Below are 11,963 nucleotides of genomic sequence, written 5' to 3'. Positions count from 1 at the left end.
AAAAAAAAAATCAGCTGGGCATGGTGGCAGGCGCCTGTAATCCCAGCTACTTGGGAGGCTGAGGCAGGAGAATCGTTTGAACCCGGGAGGCGGAGGTTGCAGTGAGCCGAGATTGCACCATTGCACTCCAGCCTGGGCGACAGGGGGAGACTCTGTCTCACACACACACAAATATGTGTGTGTGTGTGTGTGTGTGTGTGTGTGTATATATACACACATATAAAATGAAGTTCACAAAGTGCACTAAGTTTAAGTGTTCAGCTCAATGATTTGAGTTACGTATTCACTACTTATGTGTTCATAATATGTACATATGTATACAATACTTATGTAATCACAACTACCACTGGTAATTCAACAAACTTTTATTGAGTGCCTCCTGTGTGTCTAGCACTATTTTACCCTTTTGTAAGAAAAGTGAGGCTAGAACCTGTTTTCCAGTGGCTGTGATAGGGTTGGTATTATAAATTATAGTAATTCCTTGACAGAACTATACCATCACCTGGTATGAGAGATCAACATGGTGTGATCTACTCACAGTGGCCATCACCTTGGACTCCAGAATGGGAAGAATTGTCTACCATGTCTGAATATACTAACTCACAGAACTCCAGGGGACATAACTGGATCCAGTAAATACAGTCAGGGCAGCCATACTCCTAGCACAGAGTGAGGTGCTGAGCAGCTGAGAGAGCGTTTGGGGGAATTGATCCTGCTCTCTGGCCTGGTGCTACATGTCTGGAAGCTGGGCAATGAGTGATGTCTTTGACAAACCAAAGTGAAATGAAGCCTGTTGCATGTGTATGAATCCACTAGGCTTTCTGACACGCCAGTCTTTTTTCTCAGCTTTGTGGTCAGCCTGGCCTTGCCTCACCCAGACCCCATCCTGCTCCAAGTCAGAGAAGTGCCCCTAGCAGGAAATTGAGTGAGTGAGCAGGATGTAACCCGTGATGAGGCAGCTCCCAGACCTGGCTGGTCCCTGAGTCAATGAGCTACTTCGGGCACTCAAAGGAAGCCCTTCCGCCCATTCACTACTTCCACTGCCTCTTCTGTCACCTCTAACATCCCTCTCTACCCAGGTGTGGGTCTTTGGAGGCAGGGAGCTGGTCTCCTTCTTCTCTAAGTCACAAAGGAATAAGGGACTCTGGGGGCAAATGGCCTCAGCATGGAGGCAGAGGAAGCTGCTCCTTGGGGATGCCAGTGACTGCCCTGGCCAGAGGGCTACCAGTGATCTTGCTTTGGAGCCCCTAGGGCCAGGACTGGTGGCAGGGTAGGACAGAGGGGGCTGGGCCTGGCTGGGGAAGGCTGGCCTGGAAGAAGCTGAGCCATCGGCCCTGGGCCAGGGTGGAAAATATGTGTGTGAGCTCATTTGGAAGGTGGCTTCTGGCCAGTCAGGCCTGCCTCGCTTCCAGGCCCTGGCTGCCCAGCCCCTTGCAGGCGGCCTCTGGTCTCCCTACTTTCACAAGACTGAGCGAAGAGGGCAGAAACCCCCAAGGCTGGGGCTAGGTGTGCAGACTTGAGCTTTTAAAAGAGGTGTGTTCAGATTTGGGATGGTAGGTAGGAAACGGGTACAGGAACCGCAGGACGATGGAGCAGTCTTGGCTGGGGTTTCCTTGGGGCCTTTGGGAATGGGTACCACCGCTGAAGCCCTCCGCCCTCCCCCCGATGCCCTTGCACACAAACATTCACCAATCCCACCCTTCCCTTAGCTGCTGCCATTGTCTCATTCCATCCCTTTGGCTTCTGAGTCTTGGTGCCACCTTCCTTCTCTCAAGAAGGGAGGCAATGGGCTGGCAAAGTGGGGTCCTTTTCCCTCTGCACTCCTACCCCCCATAATATTGCTGCACAATAAGCAAATACAGCTGGGCATGGTGGCTCACGCCTGTAATCCCAACACTTTGGGAGGCCGAGGTGGGCGGCCTGAGGTTGGGAGTTTGAGACCAGCCTGACCAACGTGGAGAAACCCCGTCTCTACTAAAAATACAAAATTAGCTGGGTGTGGTGGCACATGCCTGTAATCCCAGCTACTTGGGAGGCTGAGGCAGGAGAATCACTTGAACCTGGGAGGCAGAGGTTGCAGTGAGCCGAGATTGCGCCATTGTACTCCAGCCTGGGCAACAAGAGTGAAACTCCATCTCAAAACAACAACAACAACAACAACAACAAAAAACACAATAAGCAAATATATATGTGTTGACAGATCCCCAGAACACACACTGCCGTGAAGACGCCCAGCTACCCAGGGTCCATGCTGGAAGAGACACCAAGAGATTGCCAGGATCTGCCAGTATAGAAACATAAATAAGTAAATTGGAAAGATCTGGGTTTTAAATTTGGACTAACAACCTGTGACCTTGATCAAGTCATTTATCTTTCTGGGTCTCAGTTCCCTTATTTGTAAAATGGGGACAGTATTAGTGCCTGTGTCATTGTGTGTTGTAAGGAGCTCAGCAAATGTTAGTTTCACCATTGCTGGAAGGGAAGGAGGGATACAGAGGGGAAAGAGACCACTGGAAAATCTGTCAGATAGTGGGGAGAAGGGGCCCTGGGGGAGGGACAGTGAAGGACCAGCAGAGCTAGCCAGATTGTGTTTGGGGGTCTGGAGGGGTGTGGGGGTGTCTCTCTGCCCAGTCCTCCCTCCTCTAGAGGACCCAGCTCCTCTTAGATCTTCCCTTCCCTTCCCGCTGACCCAGAGCCTGGCTGGCAGCCCTGCAGTCATGGGCCCAGCTGGTGCCAGGAGCCCTGGAGAAAGGGAGGTGATGACAAGGGAGTCCGTGGCCCCCCTCCAAATGTGTGGGGTGCAGTCGTGGGCAGAGTGCTGCTCCTCTTCAGCCCTTGCCCCCAGTCCAGCGTCTCCTTAGCACCAATTTTCCTGGGTTCTGCCCAAACCTCCTTGAAGATTCCCCTTGGCTCCCTCCTGGCTGCTCCAACTCACATGTGCTGCTTTCGAATAAAGGAACTTGGAACCATAGAAACTGGGTCAGGCCCAACGGACAAATCGGGGTAGGGCCACTGAAAGCAGAGTTTGCAGGTCTTTTGGAAGCCACAGGGCCCTCTGCTCTCCCCTCACCCCAGCCTGACCTGGAGGTTCACTCAGTGGGACCTTGTGATCACTAAGGCACCTCCCAGGGTCCCCGGGCAGCCTCACTGGGGTGGATCAGGCAGGCCCAGGCACGTCAGAAGCACGGGACCCTGCGTCTCCACCCTGAAATTCTCTCTGCTTGTTTTAATTTTTGTTTTTTTGTTTTTTTTTAAACCAGTCAAATTTAGCAGTGGGGGATTTTATAAGCCCATCTTCTACCTCTTCCCCCTTTGTCTCTGGTCCTCCATTCCCATCTCTCCCCCTTGGCTCCAGAGAGCATCTTGTGATTCCAGAATCAGGGCCAAACAATTTCCTCGTGATGGGGAAACCGCACTCCAGCGCGGGAGCCCTAGGCTCCCCCTCCTCTTCTCTCTGGCAGTCCCCCCTCCCCAGGCTCCTCCACTGGCTCCAGCTGTGTTTTGCAAAACTCCCACTGGATAACATCTGTAATTGCCTCCAGATGTGGACCACAAAAACACAAAGGGGCCATGAGCTCATCTTTGAGTTCCTTGCCACCCGCACAGACCCTACCACCCTCAGATGCCCCTGACTTCCCCTGCCACCTTGTCAAGGTCCCCATCCCCTCTGGTAAGGGTGGTTCGGAGGTGGTGTCCAATTCCACCGAGACACACAGACTCTGCCAAACAGCTGTTGGCAGGGGAGGTACAGGAGGCCAGGCGTAGGGTCAGGGTTCCTGGCAGACAGGAAGGTGGGGTACCCCTTCTGCCAAAGCAATCACACTAACCAGCCCTGAATAGCAGCTGGATAGACTGACTGGCATGATGGGGCCAGGACTCTGCAAGGCAGGCGGTGGAGGGAGTCTGGGCTGGAGCCCAGGGTGGGCTGGGTGGAGGCAGGAAGGGAAGGGGGGTGAAAAAAAGGGGCTGCTCTCCTCCAGCTGAGCTGACTCAGCACTGGGCTGATTCCTCCCTCCAGGCTGGTTTCAGAGGAAGGATGGGTGGATAGCCTGGGAACCCTGTCTGGGGCAGGAGTTTCTAAGGAAAGAGGAAGCAAAGCCTTGTTATTCTGCCCTTCCAACCTGACCATCCTGGTTCTTCCGGACAATTAGGATGAGATCTCTGTTTGGCCAGAGACAGGCCGCTCCTAATAGGCCCAGCAGCAACACCTATCTCTCTTTCTCCCTTGTTTCCTTCTGTCTCAGCAGCAGAGCCCCAGGTCTGGAAGAGACTTCTTAGGTCTTGAGGGCTGGGAAGGACATGCCAGTGAGCCCAAGGCTGAATATGATCATGGGACTCCCCCTGCCTCTGGAAGAGACGCATGAGGAAACGGAGGGTCTGCGGGTGGGTCACAGGACAGGGTAATGCAATTTAGGAAGATTTTCCAAGTGGCCTCAGCTTGACCACTTCCTCTTGTCTCTGAGCCTTGGGGCTCAAGGCAGCCTTTTAAGCCAGGTGGTGGGAGAGCAGCTGAGCTCTGTCAGTCACCCCACTGCCCCCTATGGGTATGCCCTGCTCCCCAACTCTGGCCCCTGAATCCCTTTAGTCCACTAAGAATAAACATACTACTTTATGAAAAATGCCAAACCCCACCTCATGGAAAACGCTGCTCATGACGCGTGCCCTCGCCTCATCCAGTTCCTTTCACCCACAGCCCATCACCCTCTACAGAGCTCAGCCACACAAGGAATGTGAAACACAATTTATTCTTTGTGGAAAGGTTGAACAAGGTCAAAATTGTCCTTAGAGGGCACCGACCCAGCCCCGCCCTGCAGGTTCCTGGGGTCAGACGCCTCTGCCCCCCCCACCCCCACCCCTCCCCATGCCCCTTGTTAACAAAAAGAAACGATTTGAATGGAATTCATATATAATAATTATAATAAAAATATACATTAAACAAAACAAAAAAACGAACAAGACAGAAATCTAGCCGAACTGCCAGCACCGTTCACCCCATTTCCCCCACCCTGTGCCCCACCCCCCCTGACATCCCTCTCCTCTTGCTCCCTCCACTGGGTCTCACTCTCCCAAGTCCCCGGTACCATGGCCACCACCTTTGGTGGCCCAAGGAGACTTCAATGGGTGGGCTGGGTGGGTGGGGCTGTGAGAGGGCAGGCCACTGGTGAGACAGGCTTGAGGGGTGCTGGCACCAGGGAAGCGCGGGCCCAGCCTAAGTGAGCCCCAGCTCCTGCCCCTCACTGAGGTGGTGAGCAGGCCGGGACAGCGCAGCCAGCCAGGCCCTGTGGCCTCTCATGAAGCCCCTCATTCCTCGTTTGTGTGCCTTCTCTGCTCCTTTCTCTGGGCTGCCCCACCCTTCCCCTCCATGCTGCCTGGGCAGCAAGGACAGGGACCAGAAGGAGCAAGTGTGCCTTCCTCAGGGCCCTTCCTGAGAGCTCCACAGCCCACCCTGTGGCCCCTGCTTGGCCTGGCCTGCCCGGCCCCAGCCTTCCAATGCTGCTGCACGTCCTCATTTTCCTTTTTGGGCCCATCCTGCCCTCTCTGGCTGCTCTGCCTTCGGGCCTCAGCCCCAGCTGCCTGAGTTTGGGCAAGGTGCTTTCTCTGTGGCCTTCAGGCTCACCCCCAGGGCTCTGACCCGGGCCTCTCCCGCTGGCCCCACTCTACCTGACAGCTGCACCCCTGGTTTCAGCTTTTCTAACTGTGAAAGCCCCATCCAAGGCTAACATTCGAGAGGCATAGGGCTGCTAAGGGTTTCTTCTGTCCCTTTAGTCCCCAACGGCTCAGGCTTCTTCCTTGGAAGTTCCCTGGGGTAGGTGAGGCAGAGGCAGATCTCCGAGGAACTTGACTGACTAAGCAAGGAAGACCCTCTCTGAGTTTTCCTCCCAAGGTCTTAGGGTGGCTGGGCAGTCCCCACCCCCGCACACTGTCTCAGGGTCCCTATCCCCAACAAGATTAGATTCCTTTTAGCCAGAAAGAGTAGTGAGAGGCTGCCAATTGGGTACACCTGGGGCTTTCAGGGCTGGAGTGCCCAGAGCCTCCTGAGGTCAGAGTTCAGAGGTTAAGGTATGTCAGGGGATGGAAAAGGAGCAGATGACCCCATTTGACCTTTACCAGCGAGGTCTGAGGGTCCTGCCTTCAAGTGCAGAGCCCCCAACACATTCAGATGGGGCTGGACAGACACAAAACTACAGGGTTCCGCTGAGGGGCAGAGGCTGGAAAGGGCCACCCTTCCAGTCAGCCCTCATGGGAGCCATCTAGGGAAGATGCAATGCTGGGGCAGCAGGGAGGGAGGTGGTCAGGGTGAGGGAGGCCAGCCAGGGGACAAAGAGAAGCAAGGAGGCTGCGGGGAGGGGGCTCGGGACGGTGGGGGCAGCCCACCCACCACCACCTGCTGCCACTGGCCTTCAGAGGCCAAGTCCTTGTGGTAGGAGTGGGCGGGCCGGCGGTGGGCGTCAGACCTTGTCCAGCAGGGAACGCTGGCAGTAGAGCAGTCGCCTGGGGGTCCCATGGCGTCTGAAGAAGAAGACTGCAAGACCCACCGCCAGCACCAGGAGCAGCAGCAGCACGGGCAGTACCACGGCAGCCGCGCTCACCGCCCCGCCGCCCTCCTCGTCCACCTCAATGATGATCACCTCCGTCTCCTCCTCAGTCCCCTCATCCGGCCGGCCTCCGGATGGGCAGCCCATCCAGTCCCGCAGGGCTGACTTGGGGTAGCCCGGTTCTACCTTCAGCTTCTGGTTGTTGAATTTCCAGTATTTGTTCCCCTTGTAGAAGTAAGTGAAGACTGCAGGGGGTGAATCAGAAGGTGGTAAGGAAGGGAAGAACCAAAGAGAGGAGAGGAGCGAGGGAAGCTCTGTTAATGTGAGGGCAGCTGAGCTCCCCTCCACCTTCCTTAGCATCAGCTTCCTCAGCTGTAAAATGGGGGTGCCGATAGGACCGGGTTGGAAGGTGGTAGGGATGAATGGGTACCACGTGTGGAAGCACCTAGCCCAGCGCCTGGTGTGTGGTATTATCATCGCCATTGTTTTCCACACAGCACTCCCTCAGGCTTCCCTCCCACTCTTCCTCAACTCCCTATTCCCGTCCTTCTCTCAGCGACACCTTCCCTTGCCCCTCTCACCTTCATCGCTGCCCATGAATGACCCTCTGGGAGACTCAGGGATCCCTTCCCAGACTTTGATGTTCTTGGGGTACTCGCTATCCACTGCCCTGAGCTCCTCGTTGAAACGGTAGTACCTGGGGAAGGGGAAAGGAAGGGCAGTGGCAGACACTGGGCATGTCCTCAGAGGGCAGCAAGACCCAGATCGAATCCACCAGTGGGCAAAGGATAGCTGCGGACAGGGTGGGGACAGGGGTTTTGAGTAATGAGGGCCTGCTGCTGAAAGTAGCGGAAGGTGGGGGTGGAAGGGAGGGTCCAGGCTGCAAGGAGCCACTAGCAGCCCTAATGACAGTGCCTGGCTGCTGGGGCGGAGGCACAGTGCTGGAGGCAGGAGGTGCCAAATGACCAGGTCTGAAATGACCCGGTCACATCCCACTCACACGGTGCCCAAAGGAGGCTGCCCATTTCTAGGCAACAGCAGAGGCTCAGCCAGCTCCTTCTCCAAGGAAGCATCTTGGGGGTAAAGTGCGTCTTTCTCCAGAACTGAGGGAATTTGGGGTGGTGGTGGTTTCTGAGGAAGGCCTGGGGTTAAGGGGTTGAGGTCTTACTTGTTTCCACGGAAGAAGTAGGTCTTTCCATTGGGCATCCAGAAGAGAGCAGCATCAATCTTGTCGGTAGGCAGCCCTCGGCCCAGCTCCTTAATGTGCTTGGGGTAGCCAGGTTCCAGGGACGCCTCATCAAACACCCAATGCTTGTCTCCTGGGGAGGACAGGAGGGCAGCATCTGGGTTCAACGCAGGCTCTAGGGACTTTAGAGGAAATCAGCTCCTCTGGGGAGACCTTCCTCACTCCCAAAGACTAAAGTGGAGTGCCTGGTTACCTTTGAAGAAGACAAATTTGCCATCCTTCCTCTCATAGGCAGTGTTGATGGACGCAGGCAGGCCCCGCCAGAACTGGCCAATGGGCATTGGGTATCCATCCATCACTTGGTTGTTCCTCACCCGCCAGAACCAGCGCTCCTGGAAGTCAGTCAATGCAGGAAGAGTCCATTCCGTCTTGCGGCCTAGATCTCTGGCTCAGTCCCCAAAGCTCCCCTACTGCTTTTTGTTCCTCAATTTTAGTTTTCAGTCCAGCTGTTGTCACTTCCACCCAGCTGCCCTACCACAGAGCCCCCCTCCTTTTCTTTTGAGATGGAGTCTCGCACTGTTGTCCAGGCTGGAGTGCAATGGCCCTATCTCGGCTCTCTGCAACCTCTGCCTCCCAGGTTCGCACGATTCTCCTGCCTTAGCCTCCCTCCCAAGTAGCTGGGATTACAGGCACCCACCACTACACTCAGCAAATTTTTTGTAGTTTTAGTAGAGATGGGGTTTCACTATGTTGACCAGCCTGGTCTCGAACTCCCGACCTCAGGAGATCCGCCTGCCTTGGCCTCTCAAAGTTCTAGGATTATAGGCATGAGCCACCACGCCCGGCCCATAGAACCCTTTTGTCTTCCAAACCAGCCCACCTCTTCTTCTCACCTTGAAGACAAACATCTCCCCTCGGAGCATGGCCACGGTGTCAAAGTTCCCATCACAGATGTTGGGCCCGTAGGTGGGGTTTTTGGGCTTATCAGGAACAGAAGGCCGGGAGGTAGTCCTGGGTTGAGGGGGCATCTTGGTGGGGAACCCTGACTCACTCCCTGGGGCAGAAAACACGAGGGGCATTTCAGACTTAGGAGGAGAGAGGGGAGGGAAGGACAGACAGATGGGCAGACAGTACCCTTGGAAAGGTGTGGATGGGCTTCTAGGGGAGGCTGAAGCAACCAACTGGGAGGCGACAGAAAAGGTGGGCTCAAAAGTGGAGCTGATAGAGGCAACGTCGGGTTGGCAGGAGGCGGTGCAGACACTGCACGGCATGAAACAGGGGAAATGCGTAGACCAGGAGGGGACAAGGAGCAGAGGAAGGAGCAGAGGAGGGAGCAGGCGTGGGTGTAGATTACTCACCATAAAGTTGCTGGATGCCCCGGCGGTCATCATCAGGCAGCACAAAGTTCTCTGTGTCCATCCACTGGTAAAACGGTGCCATGATGGCCGAGGGGTCACTGGAATGCTCGAGCCCCAGGGCATGGCCCAGCTCGTGCACAGCCACCAGGAAGATGTCATTTCCTGGAAGGATGGGGACAGTGATGATAGCAGCCTGAATCCCTTCCCTCAGCCTCCCTGCTTCCCCACCAGCAGCTTTGGTTTCACCCCCAAGCCTGCTGCCCATGTTTTCAATCCAAAGTGACCAAATTCTGAGGTCCAGCTTTTTATCTGGCATTTAAGCACAAGCCAGTCAACAAGCTCCTCTGGGTGGAGGTGAGACAGTGCTTGGAAGCAGGACCCCCATCCCAGAAAGACCTGTGTTAAGGGGAGCCAAGGCCCTCTCTAGTCCCGTTTCTCCCAGGAGCTAGACATGACATCAATTTGGAAAAGTGGGTGATAAGGATGCTTTGAAGTCTTTGACTGGAAAGCCAGTCAGTGGGTGAGAGGAGGGACCAGATGTAAATAGCTCAAACAGGACTCCTGCTTTTGTCAGCAGTTAGACCAGAAGGTCTTTGTGGTCCCTTCTAGCCCCGAGATTTTGGAAGGAGGGAGGGGAACCACCCCTACAAATGACTGTTGGCTTTTTCCAGAGTAAGTCCCAGGGATACTTGGCTCACCATTCAGATCCTCATTCCCGACAGTCCAAGGCTCGGCAGAGTCAAAGTGGGTGTCCCCTCCAATGTTGGGGCCTGGGAAGTAGGCATGGGCCAGGAAGCCGCCCTCACCATCGAAGGGCGTGCTGTCACCATGGAAGCCCTCGGCAAAGAAGATCATGATGTCGGCCTGCTTCTCATGGCCCTCACGGATGTAGGCATAAGGCACCTCGCGGAAGCGCAGTGGTGTGGCACTCTCCCACACGCGGAATGCCTTGCGAATGGCCTCGTATGTGGCATACTCGCCCACCTTGGGGGTGTAATTCTGGATGCTGAGGTCCAGCCACGTGGGGAGAGGATGGGGTGTGTTAGGACAACGAGGGGCAACATTCTCCTTCCCTGCACTCTCCCAGGTCTGACTGTGCTGCCCAGCCACCTCTGCCTGACTCAACTCTTCCTGCTACCTCATGCACGATGCCTCTGTCTCAAGAACAAGGGATCCTCAGGCTTTGGCTCTCTGGCACTGGGGTACACCCTTGATGGCTACACCTCTTTCCAAGATGAGAGCCATTTTCCTCCCCACTCCCAGGGATGCTTCCCAGGAACTGCGGGGAGTAGGGCAGGAGGTCTCTGAGTCTCTGCATAAGCACAGTGGGTAGGGAATAATTACAAGATGTGAGAAAGGTTGCTTGCCTGCTGGACTCACCAGAAAGTGATTTCATTATATTGCCATTTGAGACCCTGGATGGCATAGCGCTTCCTTCGAACATTGGCCTTGATCTCAGCCCCAAACTTGTCTGGAACACCACATCGGGGGCGCCTCATGGCCCTGGAGTGGGTTTGGGTGTGAGGATTGGGGTCAGTGCAACGTATGAAAGAGAAAGGTCTCCAGCGTCAGTGTTAGGTGAGACTTGCTGTGTGTCAATGTGGGGAAAGGCCAAGGTTAGGAGGTCAGGGTGAACATGAGAGGGTCAGGATCAGCACGTGGGGATGAGGTATGGGGGGGCACAAGCCAGGCATTCAGGTAGGAACATCTCTGGGGCTGGCATTGTCAGTGGGTGCTAGGCAGAACTCCTGCCAGGGTCTAGTACTTACTTCATGGTGTCTGCATCAGCTTTGCCTGTTACTTGCAAGCCGTAAAACTTCTGCATGGCAGCGATGGCCGCTGAGAGTGACTGGGGTGAGCGCTGCGTGTGGGTACGTAGGTCCCCGGGAGGCAGGTAGCCATACTGCTGTAGCCAGGCCTGTAGGGAAAGGGGTATGGCTTAGAGCATCCCCACCTGGTCGATGGGTGCCTCTACCTCCCCCACAATGCCCAGCATACAGCCTTGACTTGGTGAGGAAAGGGCAGTGGGTTCCCAGCTTGGCTCCGCCAGCAGGTCTGGAGGAACTCCCAGGCTAGACCTGATCTCTGGTCCAGGCCCCAGTAGGGCTTGTCCCCTCGGGGCTATGGGCCCAAACAGGCTTTTGGCTGTAGCTCTCTTGAAAATGAGAGCGAGCCTTGGTAGTTTAATGGAGTTCTGAGATGTCTTCTCAGAGCTGTGATTCCTTCTAGCACTTTTCTCCTCCATGTCAGTGTTCTTGCAGATATAGCATGTTCCACCTGGGAATGGGCTATGCCCATGATGGGTGGGGAGGGGTCTTGACAGGCTGAGTGAGTTCTACTATTGGGTTTGACATGAGGCCCTCCTGGGATGGGAGGGCCATGTCCCCGGGACCTTCACAGCTGAGATCTTTTTAGAAAGGAGGGCAGAAAAAGAGCTAGAGCTAAGGCTGGCCACTACAAGGGGAAACTAGGAACTCGGGATGTGGTAAGAGGTGTGATTCAGCTGGAGCCAGGATCCTGTCACTGTCCTTATCCAAGCAGCATCTGACCTGTGGCTTAGAACCTAAAGGCCTATTTAAGATTCTTAGCAGAGGCCGGGCACAGTGGCTCACACCTGTAATCCCAGCACTTTGGGAAGCCAAGGCAGGTGGATCATGAGGTCAGGAGATCGAGACCATCTTGGCTTACACAATGAAATCCTGTCTCTATTAAAAATACAAAAAAAAATTAGCCGGGCGTGGTGGCAGGCGCCTGTACTCCCAGCTACTCGGGAAGCTGAGGCAGGAGAATGGCATGAACCCAGGAGGTGGAGCTTGCAGTGAGCCGAGATTGCGCCACTGCACTCCAGCCTGGGTGACAGAGCGAGACTCCGTCTCAAAAAAA

The 11,963-nt window shown here is 55.2% G+C and overlaps 1 protein-coding gene across 1 annotated transcript in view; it reads right to left on the bottom strand.

Moving 5' to 3' along the window:
• Positions 1-4,729: 4,729 nt before the first annotated feature.
• Positions 4,730-11,963, bottom strand: part of MMP14 (matrix metallopeptidase 14 (membrane-inserted)) — an 11,260-nt gene continuing 4,026 nt past the window's right edge. The window contains exons 2-10 of the mRNA XM_011990628.1: positions 10,850-10,998; positions 10,461-10,583; positions 9,779-10,086; positions 9,081-9,242; positions 8,616-8,776; positions 7,976-8,114; positions 7,705-7,855; positions 7,118-7,233; positions 4,730-6,781 (exon numbers count right to left, since the gene is read on the bottom strand). Coding sequence (XP_011846018.1) covers positions 6,450-6,781; positions 7,118-7,233; positions 7,705-7,855; positions 7,976-8,114; positions 8,616-8,776; positions 9,081-9,242; positions 9,779-10,086; positions 10,461-10,583; positions 10,850-10,998 — 1,641 coding nt within the window. The 3' untranslated portion in view covers positions 4,730-6,449. The remainder of the gene's footprint in view (positions 6,782-7,117; positions 7,234-7,704; positions 7,856-7,975; positions 8,115-8,615; positions 8,777-9,080; positions 9,243-9,778; positions 10,087-10,460; positions 10,584-10,849; positions 10,999-11,963) is intronic.

This window comes from Mandrillus leucophaeus, unplaced genomic scaffold (genome assembly GCF_000951045.1).
Source record: "Mandrillus leucophaeus isolate KB7577 unplaced genomic scaffold, Mleu.le_1.0 Scaffold380, whole genome shotgun sequence".
NCBI classification, from domain to species: domain Eukaryota; kingdom Metazoa; phylum Chordata; class Mammalia; order Primates; family Cercopithecidae; genus Mandrillus; species Mandrillus leucophaeus.
Note: the sequence above shows the minus strand (reverse complement) of the source record. Positions and strands in the feature narration are given on the sequence as shown.